The sequence below is a fragment of the Molothrus aeneus genome, chromosome 3 (genome assembly GCF_037042795.1).
Source record: "Molothrus aeneus isolate 106 chromosome 3, BPBGC_Maene_1.0, whole genome shotgun sequence".
Classification (NCBI taxonomy): Eukaryota; Metazoa; Chordata; class Aves; order Passeriformes; family Icteridae; genus Molothrus; species Molothrus aeneus.
This window is the reverse complement of record NC_089648.1, coordinates 73,134,430-73,162,263: the sequence shown is the minus strand read 5'-3', so window position 1 is coordinate 73,162,263 and position 27,834 is coordinate 73,134,430. Positions and strand designations below refer to the sequence as shown.

The window sequence follows — 27,834 nt, the reverse complement described above, 5'->3', positions numbered from 1 at the left end:
TTTTATCTATTTGTGTCATGATCAAAGAAAGGTTATGTTTGGTTCATCTAATAAAACAAAGGTATTTTCATGTACACAGGGTGTAAAACATAGGAGACCTTTACTAACAGTCTCTCGGAACAATGACTGACCAGATGGAAATAATTAGTAATAAATAAATGGTTAAACAACCATTAAGGACAACCAAAATTAATAAATTGTTTATACCAAATTAAAATTAGTACATAATGAATATAGAATTATAGATTTTACAGAATTAGTATTTGCACAAATGTTAGTGCTTCACTTTGAATTTGGATATCTGTGTTAGAAACAGGTCTGTGCTTACCTGGAGTTGCAGTTCAAAGACAGCTGATAGGCACGACGGTCCAGGGAGTAGCTCTGCACCACAGCCACACTAGGGAGGCTGTACCTCTGAATAGTGCCAGATTCTCTTCCCTAGAGGAAAGCATGCTGCCTTAGTGAGAGAACTTTTCTATCAGTAAACCTTTAAAATGGTCATATTTAATGCTGGTTTAGACAAAGCAGCCTTGGGATAAGTGACAGAGCATGAGTGAAAAGAGAGAATCATCACCCTAAAAGTTCTGAATTCTGGTATTTAAACAAGATACTCTAAGATGCTACAATTGACAAATCTACTTAAATCTGGAATGTTAAAACAGTTACAGTCCACATCCAGCACACAGAATTTCAGGAGCCATGACCCTCCAGACAGGGTCTACATAATAAAACAGGAGAAGTGTGAAAAGATTCTTGTCGCACACTGGTAAATCCCTTCAAAGAGTTCCATATAGCAGCACCCGCCCAGGTCTGAAAGCAGGACAGCTCTGCTCATGTGGGGCTGTCTCCATACCAACAAGTCTCACCAGTTACTGCAAGACCGGAGCTAGATTTAAAAGGAAATTCTATAAAATATACTGGTTATTCACAGCCTTGAGTAACAGGAAAGAAATCTAAGTACCAGTGTGGTTTATCTTTATTTTGCTGAATGAAACACCAGTTCTCCGTGTCAAGATACCACCACAGGCCATCAGGGTGAAAGGAGTGACATCCCTGAAATGAAATGATCACTGCCACTATTTTCTCATGGTCTTTCTGTAAAATGAATAACATATCCAGCTTTGTTTGCCTACTGTTCAACTCTTATGTTGAAAATGAGTCAACATTAAATTTCAAAGGAGTGAAAACTTTATTCCTTGTTTTCCTTCTTTCCCCAAAGCTGTCCCTAACATCCTCAGCATAAATTACCATTTTTGACTTTTTCACATATGTATACTGTATAGACTAAAAAGCAGATTAGTTCAGAAGTGTTAGAAAATTGAACCACTATCATTTGGATTCAGCTTCAGCACATTTATCCAGATCTGGTCTCAGAGGCATTTCCTCTCATTCCTTCCCTTTTTAAAAAAAAGTCACAGAGTAATTATTTTCAGAAGTTCATTTACATATTCTTCAAGCAGCAACAATCCCATAGTCACCTATTAACCATCACACTTCTTTTGTTCATGCTTCCTCCCATGACCTTCTGATTTTGTAAAATGCAGTCAAAAGATAAAATAAAAAAACAAAAATCCACACTAGAATCAGAACATGACAAAACAAGATCTTTCCTGGAAGGTGGATAACAGGAAGAAACACTGTTCTTTCTCTGTCTTTGTTCTGTTCAGTTAGCTTGCTTTAAAGCCCACATGTAAATTTGATCATCTAATGAGATCACTTTCCAGCTTAGAACAAAAAAATGCACCAGCTCTTTGGCATGATTCAATACCTCACACAACTGTATAATCCATAAGTATTCATCTGTATATAGTACAGTACCATGCACTATACCATTCATATGTAAACAGACAAACTTTGTAAATCTTTGTCTGTCTCAAATACTGTCTCAAAGAGACTTCTCAGGACTCAGATTACAGAATTAAGTCCTGATCTAGACTTTATAAAATCCTATGTGTAAGTATTAACTCAGGCAACTACTCTGTAATTAAATTGCAAGTACTTAGTGAATTAGCCTTCCTGAAGAAAGAATCCAAGTTAACAGAAGAAACCATTAAAGTTATCTTTGAAGAAGAAGAAAGAGGTTTTGTCTGTGTAAATGCTAAATTCAGAAATGCTTTGAAGTTATGACTGCTTATGAACATAGAGAGAAGAATCTTATACCTACAAGCACAAGAGGCAATTAGGAGTTCTGTTAATCATGTAGCTTACCACAAGTAGTATCTTATCAGATGCTGTTATTGCACAAATTGGATCTCTTGTTCCCTGAAAGTAAACAAGTGATATCAGTATCAGTTTTACTGCAAAGGTAAGCATGCCCAGCTAAAGAAAGAAGGTTATTTAAATAAACAAGAGTGTTGCTAAGTATCCACATGAAAAGAGGCTATCAAACCTTGTCAGCATACAGTCTGTGGATAGTTTGTAGATGGTATCAGTAGTCTTTGCTATGGCAATCATAACAATAACATTAACAGCTTCCTTTCTTTTCCTGCCCCTCCCTCCAGAAAAATAAGAAATCCAAAATGTAACAGGTGTTTAACAGAAAACACAAGAAAGCAACAATCCCTGGCTTGTGAGGGCTGTTAAGTAATTAATTTCAGGTACATTAGTAGGGACAGACAGCACTTGCACACACACATGAAGTGAAAATGGCCAAAAATACTAGAAAAGATAATAAAGGTTATTGAGTTTCAACAAAGTTATGTTTTGTTGAAGTGGGGGGAGCTGCTTCTGACCAGGAAGACAGCAGATGTCAATATACTGTACACACTCAGAATATACTTTTTCCATGTTCACTATAGTTTGCTATATATTTCCAGTAATACACAATGACACAGTAACAGCACCAACCAGAGGAAAGAAACATAACACGTAAAAAAAGGTAGAAGTAAAAGAAATTTTAAGTACAACCACTTCTACTAATGAAAATCTATGAAAATAAATAAATCAACACTAATTACTGCCCTTTCAAGCTACCAGTGACACCACAATAAACTAGGTCATAACATCACTCACTTCAAAAGCTTTGCTGTAATCAAGGTGACCTTCTCCAGACCCTGAAAAGGTGTCATCAATATGATATATCCTGTAAAGGAGGAGAGTGAGAAGAAAAAGTGAGTCCAAAGAAAGGATCAACTTTGGTAGCATCAGTATGTTCCATCCTGGGAGAAGAAACCATTGGAATTGGAGAAGAGAGTAAAAGTTATGCCTGTTCTTATGTTCAAAAGCATCCCCTTTGATAAACCTGCTTTATATTGATATACAGATATGGCAGTTGCTTTTCACTTTCACAGCCCCTGATGGTCTATTCCCTATGAACTGTAAACTTTCATCCTGTAACATTAAGTTTCTGCTGTTACAGTTAAGTGTCCTGCTGAAAACCATCAACCACTCAGTTGTCCTTTTCAAATATGCACTTCCATATCTCTCCAGGGTCTTCTCCATAACTATGAAGCACTTCACCTTCACATCCACAAAAACTTATGTATTACTGTACTCCTCAACACTTGTAACTTCTCTTTTGCCTTAAAAAGTAGCATTAGGAAAGATTTTAGAATGCTAAAATCCTCATTAATGCTGAATTACAAGTATCTACATTTTTTGATATTTTTATCAATTTATAATCTTGTACAAGGCTAGGACATCCAAGTCCTACAACAATCTAAATTATTATATCATGCACAAATAATTACTCATTATTAGGGATATATGGTGACAGGAGATGGTAGGTTTATAGAAAGATGATATAGTGTAGAGATTATATAGAAGAACACACAAAATAACTAAAAAGAAAACCATAACAAAGTTGCAAGCTTTGTGGAGGTGACAGAAAAGTTAATGCCACAAATGAGCACCTGGGAAAGAAATATTTTGGAAGCAAAATGATGTTGACTTTGGCTTGTTTAGTTTGAGAGGATAAAAGTCCATGCAGGATTAGTTGTCAAAGCCACAACCAGACACAAGTGTATTAGAGAAGAGCCAGCTGGACAGACTAAGTTCTTACAGGCAATGACAGATGAGAAGCAGTTAAAGTTATCAGAGGGAATGGAGCTGCCTGAAACTAAGAGCATGGAGGGGAAACAGGAGAGGGGTAAACAGGCATCAAGACACACAGCTCCATAAGGGAAAACATGCAGCAACCAAATGGAGACACTGAACAGAAACTAATCCAAAAATGTCTGAGGGATGTGGATAACAAACACATAGTTGTTATACAAAACTAGTATATCATCTTACAGGCCTGAAATTCAACAAACCTGATCAGAAAAATGAGAAGACAAGGGTTTGCATTTTAAACATGTCAGAATCCACCTTATCAATGACACTAGAGCAGAGGAAGAAAAATGACAAAGCCTGAAGACAAACCTTTCCCTGCCTTCCTTCCTGGTCCGTGCCAGCTGATTGATTTCCATGGCTGTGAGCTTCTTGGCCACCCGGTACTGCCAGACGTAAAATGCTACTTTGGAAGCCGCGATCACATGAGTTCTGGTCATTGTGACAAACAATGGCTCTGTTACAAAACCCAAAGAGTTGCAAAATTAGAGCAGCAAGCATTGGAGTAGATGCTGATTTGTACATACACCCATATGTTAAATGCAAAAAACAATGACCAAAAAATCTGCCCACACACAACCTAACAGCAGTTTTCATTAGCTGGTAGCAAATTTCACAGGGGCCTTGTGGACTTGTCCAGAAGAGCAGAGAACTTCTTTACAAGTTCTGACTTTACCATTAACACTTTCTTCTCCCTGCTATTTCAGCAAATCTTCATGCACTGATGCAGAAAACAGCAAATACATATAGACAAACTTTCAGGTTAATGACCAGCTCAGGAGCATCTTGAATCTCCTTAACAAGATCTAGTAAATACTTATTTAAGGCTATTCAAAAGTTGACAATCTAGAAGAGATTCTTTTTCTTAAAAACAATTCATAAATTTTAAGTTAGACAAGTCCTAGAAACGCTGTTTGTACCTTAGTTAATAGTTGGGCCAAATATAAAATCTTTATCTGACTGGCAACAAATTAAATATTTAGCAGACTGTATACTTAGTCTTATTTTAATATACCAAAAAATCACAGTGTAGGAATGCAGGACATTTTCTTTACTTCAGCTCTAAGCCCACTTAGACTATGTGCACAAATTGAGTATCTCATTCCTGTTGTCCATGCTCAGTGAAAAAAAAAAAAAAAAAAAGAAAAAAAAAAGAAAAAACCAAAACAGTGAAGGCATAGAAAAATAAAGAAACCCAGTATGCAAATCAGCCAATGTCTTTAAGTTCTATAAGTAAATCATTATGATACCAAAAAAAGCTAGATAAATTCCAAAGAATTGTGCAAACCAGCCTGGTAGTGGAACACTGAGTCATGCAGATAACACGATGTGAGTAGAAAATACAATTCTTTTACAGTGAATCTCTTATTTTTTCTCCTCTTAATTTTAGCACAGAACAGAACTCTGGAGGGAGCTATAAGCCTGCCACATAGAAGAACAGTGCTACAAGAGACAGATGGGGGAAGATTGATTAAACAGATTTCATTTCTTTGAAACCAAGAGGATTCTATAAGCTACCCAATGGCTGCAGAATACTTTTTAGTAAAAATGTCAATACTGGGCAAGAAGGCTTAGTGATGATGCTTAACGTGAGCAGCACAGTTGTTTACTCATTATATGCAACTCATGTATTTCATGTACTTATAACACATTCATTTCAATAATCAGTCACTGAAGGATACAGTCTCCTGTTTCATCAAAAACATTAACAAATTCTATGTGTTTGCTCTGGATTTTTATTAACTTCCAGCTGTATGTGCCATAACAACCAATGCTTTTATCCTTTAAAAATTAAACATGAAAATCTCCTGACCTGTGAGGGAATAAGGTTTGCTCAAATCACAGCACTTGTGTTAAGCCTCATATTTGAACTTAACTTCGTCAGCATTTGAGTACTTGTGGTCCAAGACAATGTTAAACCCCATTGCCATGCCAACCTCTGAAGCCATGGGCATTCCTCACACTCAAGAGGTGACTCCCCGCTTTGACTTACAGCTTCCATGGAGCCTAAACTTATTTGTGCACACCTTGAAATACCTGAATCTGGGAAAAAGGTTGTTCACATATGGTCTGTTGTGAACCAGAAAGAAGATGGCAAAGTATCCATGCTTTATCCATGAGAATACAATCAATTAGGTGTTTTATGAACATGCCTCAGACTAAACTGACAGTTGCTGCCAAAAAGCACATACGCACCAACCCCTGACACATTTTCCTGCCACTTCTTTCATATCAGCTCTAGCAGCAGCTGGACAACAGAGTAAATTTGATCAGTTTATTCATCTAACTGACCTCAAAATTAAATAAATAAAAGATTACATTAAGTTGGATTAAAGAGAAAATCACAAATGCTGGAGCAGGCAGGAATGAGCAGCCAGCATGGAGGGCAGGGCCTTCCCCTCTTTGCAAAAACAGGCTCAGCAATGACTGGATTTAAGCCAAATGTGAAATTACAGGGCACAGCACAGAGACACAATCATCAGGATCAGATCCATGCAGAGCCTCATCTGAGAGAGCTGAAAGCATTTCTACATGGGAACTGATGCTTTTACAGAATTGCCTGTATAACTTCAACAATTACATAAAAGTAGGACACATGGCATTTTTTGTAGGACTGTTTTAGCTTTTTATATTGGTCAGTCATTGAACAAAAAAAAAAATCAAAACCAGAAAAATCTGTGGAAAAAGAAACTCAAATGCAAGTCTGGACACTATGAAACATTTCTTTACAAGGGGGTAGACACTCATAGGAACAACCTCCTGGAGAGGTGGTCAGTGCCCCAAGCCTGTCAGTGTTTAAGAGGCATTTGGACAATGCCCTTAGCAACATGATTTTGGTCAGCCCTGGAGTGATCCTGGACTGGATGATCCTTGTCAGTCCCCTCCAACTGAAAGTATTCCATTCCTCATTCTTGCCTCAGAGCCTTCCACACTGGGCTATGCTCTGTCCCTAAAATGTTTTCCTTCTTGACTGCATGACAGCATAAATTCAACATGAGGGAAGAATGTCCCAGCCTCTTCAAGTTTGGGCTGTTGCTGGGCAGAGAAGGAAAGACAATATGCTCATTTCAATCCCTTCAGGCTGAGGAAGACCTAGAATCCCTTTCCAGGCAGCTGGTTTAACTACTTAAGTTTCCTTTAGTATAGGGAAATACCATCTTATACGGCAGCATTGATTTGCCAGCAAGCGCTGCTCAGCTGAGCATCAGTGCCCTTCACAGAACCTGTGCTCTGACTCTTAAGCAGACAGAAATGCAAGCACCTCAAGTCTGAAGAAGGCAAGAAATTTGGACACTTCTCAGCACTTCCACTACACAGCAGCTTTCCATGCTCAATATGTAAACTTCTTACACTGTTGAGTTCTTCCTGCTGATTTTGCCAATACTCAACTTCAGTATTAATGTCTTAATACTTAATTTTCAGACATTGAAAATATGTGAGAAAAACATTTAAACAGGTGCTTCACTTTTCAGATGCTGACCAAATACTGAAAAGGGTAAACACACCACCCCCATCAAAACAACTCCAACATGTGAAACAACTGCCCTTTAAATTCTTTCTGGCCCTCCTTTCTCTTCTCACCTCATTTCTCTTCACTACTCCTTCATAAAGCCTCCTCCCTGAAGGAAAGAAACTTTCTTTCGTATATACCCAGGAATCTCGAATAACCTTCTACAATGTTTGCATTTCATCCACACACACTCCATCTCACTTCAAAGCTGCTAGAAAACACCTGCTTCAGTGTCTAAACTTCTTGTAAAAATATAGACAGAAATCAAACTTAATGCATGACTACATTACTTCACCACATGAAAAGGCTGAGACGCTTTCTAGTCTATGAGCTAGCATACCCAAACAAGAAAGACAAGTGATCCCACCTAAATCTGATGGAAAGGAAGCAGTCTGACAGACACAATATTAAACTGTTGTTTTCATACAAGTCTGTTACAGGCTGTTCCTGAGAAACTGGAATGAACTTAGTCTAATCAATAAATCTACCTTATTTTAGAGCCTGATTCAAATATCTCTACAAGTGTTGGCTCACAAATGGAAAAAAATGTCAGGCAACAGCAGGGACAACTGAACATGTTGGGACATGTGGGACAACTCATGAACAACCACAGTTTACAGAACATAAATATTCAAAATCCGTTACAATTTACATTAAAAGGATCAAGTAAGTAACAGCAATTCAAGTGCTTTTCACATGTAGTTCAGTCATCCCTGTTATGGCATCCAGGAGGGAGGCAAGACACCTGGGCAGGACTCCAGCTCTGCCTTTAATCCACCTGTATGTTGGTCAAGCTGTTGTATTAATTTCACTGGGTGCTAACACACACTTGAAAGATAACTCAACACATCACTATGTCAGTGCTCCTAAGCACATGTAAGAAGATGATATAATCCAGCCTGAGTGACCTTTTCTTAGCAGATACCATCTGTTGTGTTTCCATTAAAAAGATATTATATAACAAGATATTTAACCTTCTGTAGTTTATATTTAGTTATTTATCAAAAGACTTTGACAGAAAGCCTGTGAGCCTGTAAAAGAAGAACACAAGACACTGTGCTGGTTAATTTTTGTCCCAGAGTAGGATGGAATGCAGTAATGTTAGACAATGAAGAAAAGAGTAATTTATGGGCTAGCAAACACGAGCTATTGTGAAGGACCTCAAACACAAGGCACAGGAAGCAGGGGAAGCAAAATGCCTTTGGACAAAATAAAAAGCAGTATGAGGAACAGCTGAAAGTGTAACCACCCATCAATGTCTAAAGAAAGCTAAAGTGATGGCCCTTCATCAGATAATGACTAATTAATACTTTATTGCCATCATTAACAGAGACAAACATTAGAAAGCTAATGACATAATTAAAAAATCAACAGAATAAAGGAAATAAGCTCTTCTTTTTTTGAGCCTTACTTGAGCTACTGGCTTAGAGCCCAACAACACAAGATTTACATCTCCTGAGGGTGAATCAAACATTGCATAATGTCTTTGTCATTAGGAGATTAATAGTGCTTTGTTGAAACAGTATTATAAAATATTATAAATTGACAATTCAGACAAATTGTATCTTAATACACGTTCTCAGATGCATTATTTAAATGCTCTGTCAGCTACTTAGCATCCCTACACGAGCAGCCTTTTTTCTCCACTATCCATCTCCTACCAGGACAAAATCCAAGAGGCTTTGCCCAAGAGGCCTGCAAGGCACCTAAGTCTCAAGGAGGAGTAAACGCTTTATGTTCAGTAGAGCTCCAGGTGATTCTTGCTCCAACAAGGGGCAGTCTGCTAAAAACCACAGATAGTGCCTGTTCAATCTGCAGTAATTACAGCCAGTCAAAAAATATAGTTTAGACTCATGGTAGTGAAGAGTGCACACTCAAGGCAGGAGCACACAGATACCAACTGCTCTGTTGAGGACATTCTACAATGTTACAAATCATTTTTCACCAGCATTTATGAAAATCAAATAAAGTAACAACCTAAGTGTATTTAAGCCACTCTGAAAGATGGCACTTAGAAGTCTGAAACAAGTACAAGAGTTCAAAACAAAAATTACCTAACTTTTTATGGACAGAACTTTATGCAACAATTTATTAGTTTACTAAAAGGAAATTAGCTGAAAATTTGTATTAGTAGAAAGAAGAGGGGAAAAAAAGAATTTTAGAAACAGATAATAGCATTTTTCATAAGTCAGTAACACTCATCCAATTATCTTGAGTAAGAGAGAAGTTCATTTTAATGTTTAACTCTTATTTCTTAAACAATTAATAATGACTCTCATCAGATAATTGATTTAATTAATGCTGATTTTCCTCATTTATAAACAGAACAAAAGGACAATGATTTTGTTAGAAATCATGTATCAACCAAAATCTTAGAGAACTTTCAGAAAGGTCTTCTGCCCTTAAAGTTTTACAAGATCTTCTCTCTCTATTGACTTCTGCAAGGCCAGACAGCTGCTTAAGTTCAGCATGCTGTCAACTGGAACAATTACACTTCCTATTGCCAAAAAGCTCCAACTGTGATAAACAGCATGATTTACTGTACAATAGAACCTTGACTATGTACAGCTGTCAACCTCTCACATCCAGTGACCTTATGTTGTAAATATTTCTAGTTGTTCTATAAAGTTGCATTTTCAAATATTACAAAAAGAGGAAAGTAACTATGATGAAACCAGCACAATGTGTTCCAAAAGAGTTGCATTCATAGGCATTTGCTTTTCACTTTTACCTTCAATCCTTCTGCAAGTTTGGAGAGCAAAATTTAAAGGAGTCTTACAGGATGCATATATTTAAAAAAAAAAAGGTTGAATCTTTGGCTGTGTAATACAGTAATGAAAGACTCGCTTATAATTGAGGCTACAGAAATTTTTCAGGACTCAAAAATGTAAATATTCCTAACCTCAGGTATTTGTCCATCCATGAAGCTGAACGTTATAATGCCAGCACTTTCACAAATGAACTCACTTCTAGGAAAGAGCAAATCTATGCACTAAACTGGTCCTCCAGTACTGGAGGGAACAGCAGCAGACTGCAGAAAGCTTTGTTATGCTAAAGGAAAAAATTATTTAATCAGCACAATTCAAGTACAGTTGGAAAAACAACAGCATTTTTCAATTAAATAGACTTTCTTTTTAAGTGTTCCCAGTTACTGAAAAAGATTCTTTTCTTGTGTACAGGCAGCTGTAGGAGATGGGTCCTACTGGCAGAATCATAAAGAAACCTTTGTTTATAATAATAAAAAAAATTGTTAAACTCTCACAGACTCAGAAAGTTCACATAAACTGAACACTAGAAAAATGCAAAGCAAAGAGTTTAAATGCAGAGTTAGACATGTACATGCAAAGCTAATTTTAACAGTGAGTGGGATTCATCTCACCTAATTTTAGACATCTCTGACAGAGATGAGCTGGCTGCCCTGGGTTTCTTCATACCCAGTGGAGAGCAAAAAGACCCCCTTCATCAATGATTCACCCAACTTATTTTAGATGTCAGCAGCAGAAATGAGAAGAACTACTCCCTCTAAGTCCCTGAACCCTCTCCCACCACCCCAATCCTGCCTGCCAAGTAAATCCAGGAAACCAATGGGCACATACAGTGTAGACATCTGATCAGGAGCAGAGATAGGACAGGGACAAAACAGGCACCCAACTCACACCCCTATCACCCATCACATCATCTTACTTCATGGGATTATATTTTGGGTTTAGGTTTTCTGGTTTGGGTTGTTTGGGTTTTTTTAGCAGGGGAGAGCATTGTTTGGATGTCTTACTGATGTTTTTTCCTCCAGTCTTGATAAACTTTTTGGTATTGAAGCTCCTGGACATGTTAGTCTTTCAGATTCTGATATGGCTCCCCCTATTGCAAAGGTGGCAAGAGGACATCAAAGGGACAGAAACAGAAATCACAAGACTAAAACTACAACAAGATTTCATAAACGTTCCATATGACAAAGTAGTCAAACTCATTCATCAGAGCATACTCTGAATTTTAATTATGATCTACAATATAGGGCACAAATTTCAAAATATATGTATGACTCAAAGCTGATTTCCTCCTGCTATCACTGAAAAACTGAACATTAGAAAATTATACTTACAATTTAATTTATATATAATAAAGAATAAAGCTGTTTAGACCAAAGGAAAATAATCATTTATGATCTTGATTATTTCTAGTCCTTGGTAGATTTTTTTTCCTACCTATATTCTTCTGTGAATTGCTGTTACTTCCTCGTTCAATAGTACTTCACCTTACTTTCCTCATCATTTCTATCTTACCAAAACTTTGCTAGACACTTTACCTATCAATTTTATCAGAGAGAATGGCTGTTTGTTCTTTAATATTAACACCAAGTATTAGCACTATGACTTAAAACTAACTTCTCTACTGAGACTAATTTACCCAGAAGTTTCTTTTTGCAGAGAGGATAAAACAACTGCTCTAGAAGGCAATCTGCATTAAAAAAAATTCATGAGGTTTCTTGTCATAATAGAGTCTTCCCTCTCATTCAAAAGCAAATAAATATTTTTATAAATTTAAATAAGTTATTTAGCCTTACATCAAAACAGGAGAGTTAATCAAAGAATCAAGGTTCAAAAAGAAAACTGCAAACAGTGTCTACTCTGAATCCAAATTCAGATCTATTTGGGTAACAAACCAAAAATAAAACAAAAACTAGAACAAATAAAAGTGGATTCATTAGTCAAAAAAAAAGATTAATTAGTCAGTTTAACTACAACTCCTTCATCTGTTTAAAGGGAAAATAATCAATGATATTTATTCTCAATGTTCTCTACCACATCTGCAGCAAACAAGCAGTAGGGAAAAGCTGGAATTCAGCACTAGTAAGGATTTGGGAGTGTTTTCATATTTGTCTTATAATCCACTGATTTTTTATATTGACTTTTAATTTACAATCTGAAACTACTTAGATAAAACAATTGTGATCAAGGTAAGGAAAATATATTTTCAACACTGAAACATAAGAAATTGATGCTTAAGTTATATGGAAAGCAGCAAAAAGTTATTTTTAAATGAAAGTCCAAATCTAATTATTTCACTTCCTCTGGTAAAACTGGACCCTTTTCAAAGTACTTATAAAGAAGTTGAATTACCACTGTTCATGAAGGAAAATCTGAAGTACCAAAAGATATCCATTAAAAAAAAAAAGAAATAAAGAAAAGTAGCAATTTTTTAAAATTATGTCATTCATAGTTTGCATTAACAGGAAGAATCAGTTTAAGTTGAGCCAATTTGACAAGGAACGTTACTGTTTGATAAGCCATTATCTTTATTAAAAGATAACTAACAGGTCAATTCCAACACAGATTACAGAATAAGACTATTGCAAGTTGCTTACCAATATCAATGTATTTTGGGTCCAAGGGTGTGCCAATAGAATTGCAGAGAACCAGCACATACTGTATGGAAATAAAAGCAAGTGTCATTATTACCATACTTTTTGTAGATCAGTAAGCTGCACACAGTTTTCTGTGGAGATGCATCTCATAACCCACAGCACACATTTTAATGGTCATCAGAAACAGAAAACAGAGAGACCATGACTGTAGCAAATATAAAGCAGCATAAGCATGAGAGCAATGGAGAGTAAACGAGACCTATTTGCCAATTAGCACTATAAATTAAGAACAAGCACAAAACAGGCAAGTAACCAGCTGTTTTATGCATGGGAGCAAATCTACCAGGCAAAATCCAAAGACAACACATGGGCAAGACAGGGAGCACCTCCCCTGCTGCTGTGCAAGGCACAGGCTGCACTGAGAGCATTTACAGCCATGATACAGCCCTGACTCAGGGGTTTAGCTCTCATCAGCTCCTCATGCAAAAGGCAATCTAATAAACTCCCAGAAATTAGGATCTTTGTTCTAGGCTTTGCAGATCTCCATCTCCTTGAACTTCCAAGAGGAAGTCTGGGGAGAATTGTCAATGAGGCTCTCCCTCTGCCTTGCAGTATCACAGGCACTACAGAAGTGAAGAGGGGGTTTTTTCAGTTTTTCCTTCTTGTAATCTCACTCAGGAAGGCTTTAATAGCACAGTTACCTCAGAGATTGGGCTGTTAAATTCAGGAAGATGCAAATACATAAAAATTCACTTGACAATAATGCTTTATTGTTGTAGTTTATGTATTTATTTCTTCAGGTCTAAATCAAGGATTAAATATCTGAATGGTTATTGCATAGGGAAATGCCTTGAATGAGAAGTATGGAAGTTAAGGAGCAACTTTTATTGTAAAGTTTTTAAACTTTAAATAAGTAAAATATACAGGGCTACCAAAATGTGAATTACCCATGAGCTGTTACCCTGACTCTCCTGGAAATGAAAGATAATTAGTTTTTCATGGCTCTTTCACCTCCTGAACAATCCATGTAATTGTGGTAGCAGACTACAGTAACTGTACAGCTAACCTTTTAAACTGATAGATTGACATCTTATTCATCACATGAGAGAAGCTCATTTTAGCTTTTCATCTACTGTATGAACTTCATTCTTCCAAAGAAAAAGAGCTGAACATGGATTTCTTTTGATTAATTTTTTTTTTCTGGTTTGGCCACCAAGAAGTACCTCACAAAAATAGTATTTTTCTTTCTTTGTTCATAAGTTAAACTTTTCACCAGCATTCTCAGATTTCTATTTTAAAAAAAAATGTTCTGCCTCTGCCTGTGTAGGAAAACACACATGCCTTTTTTAACTCTGTTTTTTATTTATATCATGCTTACATTAACTCTTCTCTGGTAAATTATCCCCACATTCGGTCTACAATAATTTTTTCTTTTATGTCCTTTCTAGTCATTTCTGAGACTCCAAGTCAGCAGATCAGAGCCTGTCAAGGAGTAGTGGAGTAAAAGTATCCAAGACAGGCTGTATGACCCACACACAGTGGTGCCAGGGAAGGAAGTTTCCATTGGTTGATTTATCCAGCCTTGTTATGGATATCAACATGAAGTCCTTAATTTACTGACACATCTACTTGCAATATCTTTAAACAGGTCCTGCTGAAATTATAGTCATTTTTTCCCATTAGCTATTGCTTAAATTCTGCCATTGTGAAACCACAATTCTAATGACCAAAATTTCTTGTAAACCCAATCAGTTTTTTCAGACAACAACTCTAATAACTGCTACCCACAAACCTATGCACTTCATTTCCTAAAACCTGGCAACTCACAGTGTTAATAATGACAATGGAGCCATTTCAAAACAAATGATAGGTCCTTACTATCTGTAATTTTCAGGTGAGAAAATTAAATCTTATTTATGCTCAATAGTTACACTAAGTCTCTCAACTGTTTGTTTCCTCCTTTAAAATTACAATTCAGAAAAAATTATTTTATTGCACTCAACTTCACCAAATGGCCACAATCCCATGTTTTCAATCCATATGAGACTATACCATTTATAGCACAATGAAGCAAAGCAGCACTACAGCACTTTTGGGGATTTTTACCATGGCACCAAATGACTCTGTCTCCTGCTCCTCCTTTGTAAGCAATATATAAGTGATACAGAAAATAATTCTGAAATGATTACACAGGAAAAATCATGTAACAGTATCACACTAACAGAACATTCATTAACCAAAGAATACATTTATCAATTGTGATTACACATAAAATAAATTAATAAACAAAGAAGTTTGTAGTAAAATGTAACACATCACCTAAAAATTGCCCCATTTTTTCCATTTCTGACTGACAAAATATTCATTACTATTCTCATGCTTTTACCTTGTCTCTGGAGAACTGTTCCAAATATTTCTGAAGAAACATTCATCTGGAAGGCTACAGTTTTTATTAGGTTACTAATGGCTACTAGGAGTTATCTGTAGATGCAGTTACTTTGAATCAGCTGCTTTGCTGTTTGTTGGGACTCGCTGAACCCATTCACACGATTCTGTCAAATGACAACTGACACAACTCTAAGGCAGATTCAGACTTTTACATTTCATCTTATTCCAGTTGTAAAGAACTGACATGTGGAACAGAGCATTTCAAATTAAAATTAAGACAGATTTTACCTGAGGCTGATTTTCATCTGCTTTAGTTGCTAAAACACAGAAGTCCCCATAAGTTGTTATGGAAATAAGGCTCTTGACATATTTCACATATTTCTCATTGTTTTTTGTGTCCCAAAAGACTACACAGCACTCTGGGCGGTCCGCTCGGGTATAGGCGTAAACAACGGTGTTGGAACAGTAACCCCACTGCCAAGAAAGACAATGTAGGTAAAACCAATCAGAAACTACAAGAATTCAATAATGAAGGGTTCCAGCCATGAAAGAGTTTATTTCATATACACAATTAGTATACAATATTTCTTACCTGTCAAGTGACAACCTGATTTATTATGAGAACACAGCTCACATAGTAAGATATTGGAATAATATTAAACTGGCAATAGAAGCTTTTCCATCACCAAGCTTTTTCTATCACCTTCAGAACTGAAAGATCAACCTTAAAATGTGACAAGATCTCACTCTGCCCTGTTTCCTCCTTGTTCAGCAGGTATATAGGTATATTTTTATAGTTCAGCAGGTATTCAGAAGGACCCAGTGTGATGATGGTTTTTTGCCATGGAAATGCTTGCTTTGTGACTACTGATTCAGAAACCTGAAGTTCATTTCCCAAAGAAATACAATAAATACCTTAAACAATGCAATTCCAGAAGCAGGCAAAAATAAGCAATTACACAGGAGCACTGTAATAACTCACATCACCTCTTCCATATTAGTATCATGAGAAAACCCCTCCCTTCCTCCCAGAAGAATGTAATTATTCCTGTAACAAGTAGGAGAAAGGGCAAAAAGGCAAAAGAAACAGAACATACATGAGGATGCATTTCATTGCATTCAACTGATTTAAAGTACAAAATATAATGATGAAAATCCTTTCTAGTACAACAGAATCAGAAATTAGGAAGGAGGTGAATCTGTCAAACAAATGAGACATAAAGCAAAACACTTAAAGATGATGATGCAATTGTAGAAAGCCTAATAGAATTCTCTGCATCAGCATCTACTAGAGAGGGAGAAGAGAAAGCTTATTAGTGTTGGCAAGAGAGGCTCCCACACTCCTCAGGAAATGAAACCAAAGTGATAAACTACAGCTACAACAGAAGAACTTCTAGAATAGACCCACAGACTCTAAACTAGTATTACAACTCCATGCAAACTATGAAAAATTTTTAAAAAGATCCGCTCAATCCACAGTTTTTACTGTCATGTTAATTTAAAGCCCCCTTTCTCTTATTATGGCTTATTGAAAAATAGAAGAAAACAGATTATTCAGTAGATTGGTAATGTGATATTAACTCTTCATCTCCAGGTCATTAATTCCAATCCAGCCTAAGATAATTACAGCTTTGAATCACTCCCATTTAATGACTGTCACCTTTTAGAATACGTAGCTCCTAAAAGGGAGTTACTTATATTACCAAAACACAGCAGAAGTATTTATTGAAGGAAAACATTTGTCATTCACCATAAAAATATTTAACATTGAAATAAAGTACACTACCAACATACTAAGATTATTTGCTGCAGAAATAAATTAATTTGAACATATCTCTTTCCTTTTCAATTGTGCAAAATGGAAAAAAATGAGCTTACACATGCAGTTCCTAAAACTAAAGTTCCAAAACATTATTAATTTGCAAACTGTGCTAGATCTTGAAACACACATGGTCTCCTAGATACTGATGAGTTTAAGAAAAAGCAACAGGCCTGTGTTCCAGCTGTTGCACATCTCCCAGAATAAACATTAGGTAGCATTTCTTGCAAGACTAATTTCCAGCTCAGATTTCCAAAGTCTTTTCCAGAATATTTACAACAAACTATTTGAAAATGCTTCCTAGCAGATTTGTGTTTACAACTCCCTGACCAAAATACATTTCAATATAGCTGCAGGATGTTCCTCACATTGCACTCTCTCCAATTACAGTGGCTACACACTGATAATTAAAGAACATATCCTATGCTGTGAAAAGTATACAATACTCTATACTGGACAGTAATTGCTATTATTTGTTAAGCGGTAAATTTAAATGAAATAGTTCTAACTCCTAAAAAAAAGACAACAAATGAAAAAACTCAGGTGGTAAACAAGATAAAACATTATTTAGAATTAGATGAGACACACTTTTAAGAAGTATATTAGGAACTGAAATGTAAGCAGGAAGTACATCTATCAGGTTGCATTCACTCCTATTGTTCAGGTGTCTACTCAACTTTCCAGGCTCAAATGAATAATTCATCACTAAAAAAAATGGCAGTAAAGTAAGGCTCAAACAATTCCCATCGTATGACTCAGCCCATCCTAGTTAACCAAACAGCAGTGAAAACACAGCAGCCTTACCTAATGACATCCTCAAGTCCTACCAAATTTAGAATCATGCCCAGTTGTTTTCTTATTGTGACAATGAAACTCCAAATGCATTGTAAAGGCAATGGCTAAGTCACTGCATCACCAAGACAGACCCTGACATTCCACTAAAACTGCAAGTCAGTAGTGTTGATCAAGCTGCAATCTTAAGTTAAGCACTAGTTTCATATATATACATATACACACACATATATGTATGTATATTAGAGCAAGCTACTTTTTCAACCTGATCAGAAAGACAGTAAGGAACAGGAAACTAATTAATACAATTAAGTTTCACATTACTACGTACCTTGTAATGTGGACGAATGTTTGCAAAATATATGTAATGATCAACAGCCAGTGCAATTTTCAGTCCACCTCCCTCCCAGGACAAGGAAGAGATCTGTTTGCCAGGAACTTTCAGTGTACGCAAGTGCTTGGTTAGAACAACGAAAGAAAAAGATTTGAATTTATCACAGGAAAGCCACTCTAAAATATATAAATTACTGTTTTGATTGTTGTTGAAAAAAGCCCTATACATATTCTTTACATAACAATTCTCAAACTGCAATACATATGCAAAGAAAGAGAGATATTTAAGGTGTACACCACAATGTGTTCTTTCACCTCAGGTTTGGTTTGTTTTTTCATTTGTACTTTATTTCTCCAGAGAGAAAGAAACAACAGGACTCAGTGATAGTATAAGCTTGAAGAAATAAACAGTAGATAGAGAATAACAGTATAAACATTATTCCCTTCGGCTGGTAATTTGAATCACCTTTATGATTTCAGTCACAATTAAAACACAGCAGTAGCACTGATCCTGACATGCCTCAGAAGTTTCACTGACACTGACAGTGTATCAGTCAGTTCACATACAACACTCTAAACTACAGCTGATAGCTTAAACAAATAAAAACATATCTCTACTCAATGTCAAGAGCACACAATTAATTAGCTGCAAAGGAACACAATTTTCAGTGAGGCAATGGACATTTTCCTCTTCTCTATCCCCTTTCCAAAAGAATCTAAGAAAGGCAATTGGTACACTTTCCATCTTTTTTCAAATATTTTTATTTTGCTGAAGAATTTTAAATTGAATGAAGGAAACAATTAGAAAAAAAATAATGTTTTCAAAAGCTATAACCTTAGTTCCACAGAGCACTTCTTTGGGTATCCTTCTAAAAGGGTACCATTTTAGTTGCAAATAATATAGATGTATGTAGTAAAAGATACAGTTATCTACTATTTATTGTACGTTTTTGAATAATCTTAGGCTTTAAAAAATATTTGAACATTGATGCTCAGTTCTAACTTTCCTTTTGAGTACCTATTTCATGCTTTTGATCAGATGCAAATACCAAGTCAAAATACTGCTCACGCATTATTCACGGAAAATACCATCTTCCAAAAAGTTAAGTCCATATCTTATGAGTATCAGAACGAGTACAAAACAATTCTAAAACCTGAAGAATTTACTTTAAACACTAAATACAAAATCTGGAACACCAGTTTCAGTTAATCCAAAGGATATCAGCAACCAGAGATGCAACATTATTGCCAAAACCTTTGGTTCCATTAAATCCTTTCAATTAAGGCAACCCCTATAGATGATGTTGGATCTTAACCCCCCATCACCGCACAGCTCTGAGCTGGCCAGTACTTCCTCTGAACAAGGGACAAACTTCATTGCACTCTGCTACACAACACTAACTCACTGATTTTCAGGTGTATTACCAAGAGGGAACAGGATATTACCTGGTAAGGTAAAAATAGCACAAAAACACAAAAAAAAATATATTGACCAGTTGTCTCTCAACTATCAAACATTTAATCTACTATAAAAAGCCAGGATGGACAAAAACCATTTACAAAACAACAGCCCCAACAGTCAAATGAAGAAGTTTAGAAAAAAAATTAGCTTTTTTCAGGTTTCTGAGCCATTGCTTTTGCTGATACAAGATGCCTTTTTGCCAGTTTTACTGATTCCATATAAAAGAGCAAATATCAAGTATTTAAGACCAATACTCATTCACTGCTGTATTTTCAGCTTCTAATCTAGAGATGCCCAGGTCTCTTACACAGCCAGTATAGAAAGACAAGTATTTCTGGATTTGATACACGGATGTTGACATCTGAGACTATGGAAGATAAGCAGTTTGGAGCTACCTGAGCTCCAAACTGCTTATGTTCCATAGTCTCATCTCAGGGATCTGGTGTTCAAAGTCAGACAGCATACTTATCCTGTCACTAGTGTTTTGAGAGAGGATTTTCACACTGGCCACTATGCTGCTGTTCTAAAAGGGTACATGGTCCTGTTTCCAGATCCATGTGGATATCCCAGATGGATACCTCAGAGCACTAAACACCTACATTTTGGCATCCAAATTCCACCAGTAACGACCCTGTAGCAAAACATAATAAAATTTAGAAAGAAAAAAAAAACCCAAACATTTACACTATGTATCAAATATTTTTACCTCACCAAAGGGAGTGTAGAATTGCACAACATTGATATCTTTATCTTGAGAAGCTGCTTTGAGGGAGCCTGCCAGTGCCAGAATGCTTCCATTGGAGTTCCACTGAATACACACTACATTGATACCAGCATCAATCAAAACAGGATCTAGTTTTTAAGGAATAAACATTAAGAATATTAACACATGTAGACATTTTGGGTCAAGGGAAGCTCAGTAACTTGCACCCTACATTTTGTACTTACTGTAGTCATTCTCATCTCTCATTATCTGGCATCTCCCATTGTCATAACAGACAGCAAGGCAAGGGCAGTTGGGTTCAATGTAGCCTTGGGTACCATGGTACCAGTGTATGCCAGCAATGCTGAAGGCTCCACTTAAATTCACCAAACAGCTCAGCTTCATTTTCACCTGCACAGGAATGGTTAATTCAGGTCATATAAAACATGTCATTTAAAGAATAATTTAAATCTCTACTGATACTTGCAAAAGACAAGTTGTCTAAGCAAAATTGTTTTCCTGTCTCAAGAAAAAATTTGAAGTTTTCAGAATTTTATGGGTTTGAAAAACTTCCTTATATAATCAAAGCCAGATCAGACATACAAAAACATATATTTTTAACTACAAAAAAGTACCCTAATGTTGGCATTTTCCATCTTTGAAAAGTAACTTAAAAACAAAGAAAACCACAACATAAAAAGGCCACCACTGACACATATACCTAGACACAAGAAACCCCCTGGAACACAGCAAAAAACAATTACTATTTCAAACCATTCATAGGCACAATATTTAAAAAACAACAAAAGAAAACCCAACAACAGCAACATCAACAAAAATAACAAAACAAAAAAACTTTTGTTTGCTTTTTCTTGACTAAAGTTTACTGAATAACATTAATTAATTAATTAATTGGAAAAAACTAGTGTCCAAATTAGAACACCAATTAAGAGAAGTTTTGCAATAACTAGCCCAGAACACCTGGTAACACAAGTAAGGGTTTGTCTGAAAGATAAGGGAATTCCTGAATCAATTCCAAGAGGAATGCCAGGTAAGTTATGGGAGAGAGGGGGAGAGGGAGAGAGAGCACAACCATGCATATTGTTGATATGGTGGGGGAAATGACAGCAAATTATTTAAAGAATTTCAGCAATTTGTAGCAGTTGGAAATACCATGACTCACACAGCGGAAAGAAAGAAAGATACAGTGGGAGGATAAAGAAAAGAAAATGGGAAGGGTAGCAGATACTTTCTTAGGAAGGTAATGGAAAGGAGAAGAAAATTCACCATATTAAGCTTCTGAAAGTTAAAAACACGGTCTCAAATACAGGGATTTTAAACTCACTGTTTTACTTAGCATTTTGTTATAGTCATACTCCAATACTTTAGGTAGATATAAATAATTAAATAAATCCAGATTGCAGGAATTCAGCAATATACTACAGCTATTTCCTTTTATTTTTCTACTCACTACCAGGATCTCTCTAAAGAATGATAGGAGCAATAGGAAAATAAACTATAGCTTTTTCTAAAAGCATGCTAATACTTTAGGAAGCAGAAGCTGTAAGAAGTCAGTATCCTTTAAGCCAGCATTAGTTCCTCCAAATAATGAAAGAAGGAAAAAAACAACAGCTAAAAAATATTAAATCTGACCTATCATTACAAACATCTTTGAAAGTAAAGATTTTCAGATGTCCCAAAGAGTTTAATTTCATTTCACCAGTCTTAGCATTCCTACTTTTACATTTTCAGTAACTATTGCAAGGCTGAAAGGCATCAGTTGATGTGATAATCATTTAGCTACCAAAAAAGAAGTAATTATAATAAAAAGCTGCAGAACTCTTGAATAAAAGCTCTGTAGAGAAGGTTGTCCAGTTCTCAGTACTGATGTCCACCAATTAAATAAACATTAATAAATTAAAAGGAAGTGAGCTTTTATGGCTATTGAAGTAAATTATAATCCTTATATGTAATTATTTTTATACCTTGCTATTATAATTATAATCCTTAATTATACCACAATGAACTTACAATAAAATTTCCCTGATTGTCATAAATGTGAATCTCTCCATTTGACATTCCAAAGAGCAAAATTTTGCTATTGGAGGACCAGGCCACGTGGCACAGGTGGGTGCCTTTCAAGTCTTTTCCCCAAATGCGATTGCCTGGAACAAAACAATGACTGCACTTAATAAATATATCAAAAAATTAAAAACAGGATGCAAGCTACCAATGCAAAAACTAAAACAGCTGAAGTCAAAGCCACAATTAATAAGTAACTATTAATTATATTTACCTAGAGAAACAGAGCCACTGTGTATATAACACTTTAAACAAATTTGTGTGATAGCACAATTAGTAGGACTTAAAATCTTACCATCCACCGATCCAACAATCACAGCTCCATCTTCATATACAATACAGATCTTCTGGCCATCAGCATTCCAGCTCATACTTCGAACCACTGATTTATTTCTGTTGTTAATCATCTCTTCATACCAAGACCCTATCAGAAGTGAAAGAAAAACTGAGTTACCTGTAGAGGACTCAAGGTACATGCTAATCACTGAGCTGCCCTTGCAGTAAAAGCCTAGCAGGACTACAGCACAGCGTCCCCAGAAGGCACAGACACAGTTACTGTGAAACCCAGTGCTCCCATGGGAGCTGCTCATTCCCAAAGCCGACCATGATGAATGAGGACTCAGAAAGGGGAGCCAAAGTCCAAAAGGGGCCTACAGAAATAGCTCTGTGCTTCAGGAATTTCAGAACTGACAATAAAATAGGAAACATAAACAGAAGGAACAACTGGCTTTGCTAGGAATAGGTAATAAGTAATTTACTGATTATTTTCCAAAACTAACAGATTATTTATGTGACAGTAGCCACCATGTATCAGCCAGAAAGACTTTTATTCTTTACTCCTGAAATGAGAAGAACAGCTAAGATTTTATTTGTTTCCATTTTTCATTAAACTAAAATTCCCAAGAGAACAGGAAAACCCTTTATTTTCTTTTTCTTTCCCACGTGTTGGAAAGTGGTTACCTTGACTGTGAGGTTTGCTGGCTTTTAAATGAATTCCAGTGAACCACAGTATATGCGTGTGTGAAAGGGTCAAGAGCAATAAAAGATAATTATAGTCATACACTGGTTAGTCATATTGGTTCACTACCTTAAACATTTCTAAAGATAGGTTTTATGGAGTATTTAATTGATGCTTTATGCAGTGTTGATAAGTTCTTGTAGTCTACTAACATGTTTGTGCTCACTGCACAATATATTTTTCATGCTGTATTCCAAGCAACAGAGATAAAAAAATTAGAGCAGTTTATCAAGCACATGTCTAAGTACTGATATCTTCATCTGTGGTAGCTCTGCAGGACAAATGCCTTGTGTCATGTGACTACACTATAAAAAATACAGACAAATATTACAATAAAACTTGAAAATAATTTTAAAACTATTTTGAGCTATACAATCTGCAAAATAAACACTCTGAAAAACAACAGTAAAAACTACGAGTGAGGGAAAAAAAATATTTCTCATGACACGGAATATTATGCCATCTCTAGTTTATCCTGCAGAATACCTCTGTACATCATCCACACAATGATGAGGCCATTTTGATCGCTGGTAGTCAATTTTTGATACTGTTCATTCCATGTCACAACCTGCACAAAACCTAGAAAGTGATAAAAAACTTTTTACTGGCATTATTTAAGTAGTTAATAAAAAATACAACATCCAACTTAATCAACCTGAAGCTTTTTAGAAATTTACATTGCTGACTTGGATTTAATTGTAGGCTTCTTTCTGTGTCATTTATTTCCTCTTTCAAAATTCTGCTCAAGTGCTCCTTTTGCTTCTGTATTCACCCTCTGGAGTAACATCCTCTCCAAATCCTGCTCATTGTTGATTCCACACCCAAAACCCAAATCATGGTTTTGCAGTTTCTGACCACCTCTGACACTCTGTGTCACTGACAAAATTTTACAGCTGTAGGAAGTTTGGGGTTTTTCTTCCTCTTAGTAGTGTGATCCTCACTATTGCTGCACTTTTAAAACATAATCTCCCTGACAAGTACCCAAAAGAGCACTCTACACACAAATCCTTCAAATACTCGAGCTTCATATGGGATCCCACTCACAGATATTTGAAACACATTTGAACTTTTATCAGTTCCATACTGCAGATCAAATTGTATCACACTTTTTCCTCCCCTCACTGCTGGGTACCCATTTTCTCTGTATCCTTTCCATTTTTAGTGTTTCAGTCAAGAACATTATCAACAGATGCAATCAAAGATATTCTGATTGTCAGAGATTTTTAAGGTAATAGTAATCTATTTCAGAATTGAAGACATCCATTCAAAGTATCTACTAAATCAATTCCTCCCAATTAATTTGTTCCAATCCTATTTAATTAAGCCCTTAAAATAACCTGACTCTTGGCAGATTTCAACTGCAAGTCCTCATAAAGAAGTCCACTTCCCCAAATAATGCAAGGATTTTAGCATCCTTTTCGTATCCCATTGTCCATGGCTGATGACCATCCAGCATTTCTCATGTGAGAAGTTAAGTCCTCCCTAATTTTGCTGCATTCAGTTTTTACTTTCACACATTATACTTCTCCAGCTTGCTTTCTAACCTCTCTAAACTTTGTACACTGCAGTCTATGCATGTACACATTCTGTAATTCGTCAATAAAGGAGAAAATTACCATATATTTAACACAGAAATCAAGTTTACTGAACCAATTTTCATTTCTTCAGAAGAAAATGGAAAGCTACTGTAACATGTAATCTCACAGACATGATTAAAAAGAAAACCCAAACAGCCTTATCCAAGATGTCATGGTAAAAATATACAGCCAAGCTGTTACATGTCATGCTGAATACTCACAGCCTTTATTTTGGATTTGCAATAAAAAGTTATACCAAAATTACTCTATCAGCTTCACAAAATCTTGTATTTCTATTCTAACTAAAAGTAGACCAAATGCCCAAATACACTTACCACTATGACCTTCCAGAGTTTGAGTCACAGAAATGTTGTTAGGAGCTGCTAGTCCTTTTATCTTCGCCTCATCTAAAAAAATAACAAAATTCACTATGAAAATAAATCTAACAAGGCATACCTGTTACCATGTTTCTATGAATACTCAAGCTGTAATCACAATTTACATAGATAAACTAAACCACTTAAAAAGAAGTACATAGTAACTGCAGGATGAAATTTCCACCCCTCAGTTCCATTTGTTTGCCATTCACATCTGTCATCCAAATTGATATACATGCCTTATGGTCTAGCAGTTTTTCAGGGATAAAAGCAACAAAATAAACAACAAAAAAAAAAAAAAACAACAACCAAAGAAAAACAAACCCCACAACAATATATATGGTTATCACATTTCGTTACATTCAGAAAAAAAAGTTTAAAATTTTTGAAAATGGATTTTACTTTTCCTGGAACATATTTATTTAAAAGAAAATACACAGCTTTCTCTGTAAAATAATTAAGATGGTAGAAAACACTAATATAAAATTAAGAAATAACAAAGTAAGTTCCAAAATAAAGAGGGAGCCTACACAAAAATAATTAATTATATGCCCTGAAAAAAAAAAAAAAGGAAGCAGCACTGAAGAAAACTTCAGCAGATAGAATGGGTAGACAAATGATTTGTGTGCCAAATAAGACCAGCTGGAGAAAAACTGTATACGTAAGACAGTGACGAAAAAATTTGATGTTAGAAGAAATACATAATAGCTATGTACAGATTTAAAACATATGCAATATTGTCAAGTAACTTGGGGAAGAAGTTATGCTTAAGTGTGGTGGGTTTTGTTCTTAAGATACAAATTTAAAAAATTTAAAAAAACAAAGAAAGAAACAAAAACTAACAAACTAACACACCCCTCCCATTTACCTGTTTGTGTTTCTAATTTTATAACTTTCAGTAATCCATCCTCTCCACCACAGGCTATGAAACCTTGGGTCTTATTCCAGGAAATACATTTTAATCGAATATTACCGGGAATTGCAATCTGAAAAAGAAGTATTTTGTATCTCTACACAGTTGCAATAACCACGTTTTATTTTATATGGTCTACCTGAACACCTCAGAGACATCTACAATAGCACAAGAGATAAATTTATTTCTATTAACAGACCCGTACATGCAAAAAAAGAAAGAAGACAGAACTGTAAGCACTAGAGAAACTGTGCCACCCTCAAGCAATTGAACTTATGCAGTAAATAATAATAACAGGACACCTGCCAAGGTGTGCTGAGCAACAAAAACAGGTGCCAGGGGTCACACAGTGCACAGGGCTTCGGTCTCCAGCGGAAAAGCCGCGTCCAAAGCCTCTCGGGGGAAACACTGCGGAGCTGCCGGAGCAGCGGGACACGGAAAAAGCCCCAAGCCAGGCCAAGGGAACCGGCGGGGCAGAGCGGGGCAGAGCGGGGCAGCGCTCCGGGAGTGCCGCACCGTGTCCCGGAGTGCCGCACCGGGTCCGGCCGCCTCGCAGCGGCCGCGGGCGGCGGGAGAGCCCCGAGGGTCCCCTCAGCCCCCGCGGGCTCCGCGCTCCCGATCCCCGGGACTCCCCAGGGCAGCTCCCCCTGCCCGAGAGCAGCCTGCCCTCCGCCGCCCGCGCCTCCCCAGCAGCACCTTCTTGCACAGGTAGATGAACATCGCGGCGGAGCGCGGGAGCCGCCGGGCCGGCCCTCACGGCAGCGCGGCCAAGCCGGCGCCGCGTCCCCCTGGCAACCGCCGCGGAAATGGCGCCGCTTCCGGGGGAGCGGCCGGCGCCATTAACGGTGTGCCCGCTCCGGCGGTGGGCCCGGATCACCGCGCTGGGCGCTGAGGGCATCGCCCGGCCCAGGCGGTTTGGGAGTGCTCGGCTCGGTTAGAAAGTACTGCTAGTTCGTTAATAAAGGTCACGCTGCTTTTACACCAAGAAAAATCCCAAAGTCTGTGAACCGCAGGTTGTCTGCACACGGTGTTTGTAGTGTAACTTACATCAACATAGAATCATAGAATGGTTTGGGTTGGAAGGGACTCCAAAGGCCGTCTGCATCCCTGCCATGTCCTGCCATGAGCCAGGACACCTTCCACTAGACCAGGCTGCTCCGAGCCCCATCCAGCCTGGCCTTGAACACTTCCAGGGATGGAGCATCCACAGCTTCTCTGTGCCAGAGCCTCGCCACCCCCACAGTAACGAATTTCTTCCTAATATATTACCTAAACCTGCCCTTTTTCAGCTTAAAGGCATTCCTAATCAAAAGGAAGGAGACTTAATAATTGAAACAAAGAGCAACTAATGTTTTAAATAAGAAGCTTGACTAAGCCAATATTCAAGCAGCAATCAATTTATTAATTAATATGGTAAAGTAGGATCAATACAGTGCTGGGTACAGTG

At 36.8% G+C, this 27,834-nt stretch overlaps 1 protein-coding gene across 2 annotated transcripts in view; it reads right to left on the bottom strand.

Moving 5' to 3' along the window:
- WDR35 (WD repeat domain 35) overlaps positions 1 to 27,172 on the bottom strand; it is a 42,970-nt gene extending 15,798 nt beyond the window's left edge. The window contains exons 1-16 of one of the 2 annotated variants that reach the window (XM_066547175.1): positions 27,084 to 27,172; positions 26,343 to 26,460; positions 25,433 to 25,504; positions 24,007 to 24,099; positions 22,798 to 22,926; positions 22,452 to 22,585; positions 20,666 to 20,831; positions 20,424 to 20,569; positions 18,254 to 18,379; positions 15,600 to 15,785; positions 15,030 to 15,062; positions 12,924 to 12,984; positions 4,363 to 4,507; positions 3,013 to 3,082; positions 2,209 to 2,262; positions 329 to 438 (exon numbers count right to left, since the gene is read on the bottom strand). In XM_066547175.1, coding sequence (XP_066403272.1) covers positions 329 to 438; positions 2,209 to 2,262; positions 3,013 to 3,082; positions 4,363 to 4,507; positions 12,924 to 12,984; positions 15,030 to 15,062; positions 15,600 to 15,785; positions 18,254 to 18,379; positions 20,424 to 20,569; positions 20,666 to 20,831; positions 22,452 to 22,585; positions 22,798 to 22,926; positions 24,007 to 24,099; positions 25,433 to 25,504; positions 26,343 to 26,460; positions 27,084 to 27,107 — 1,667 coding nt within the window. In that variant the 5' untranslated portion in view covers positions 27,108 to 27,172. The remainder of the gene's footprint in view (positions 1 to 328; positions 439 to 2,208; positions 2,263 to 3,012; positions 3,083 to 4,362; positions 4,508 to 12,923; positions 12,985 to 15,029; positions 15,063 to 15,599; positions 15,786 to 18,253; positions 18,380 to 20,423; positions 20,570 to 20,665; positions 20,832 to 22,451; positions 22,586 to 22,797; positions 22,927 to 24,006; positions 24,100 to 25,432; positions 25,505 to 26,342; positions 26,461 to 27,083) is intronic. The other variant, XM_066547176.1, reaches the window with a different exon arrangement.
- Positions 27,173 to 27,834: the final 662 nt, after the last annotated feature.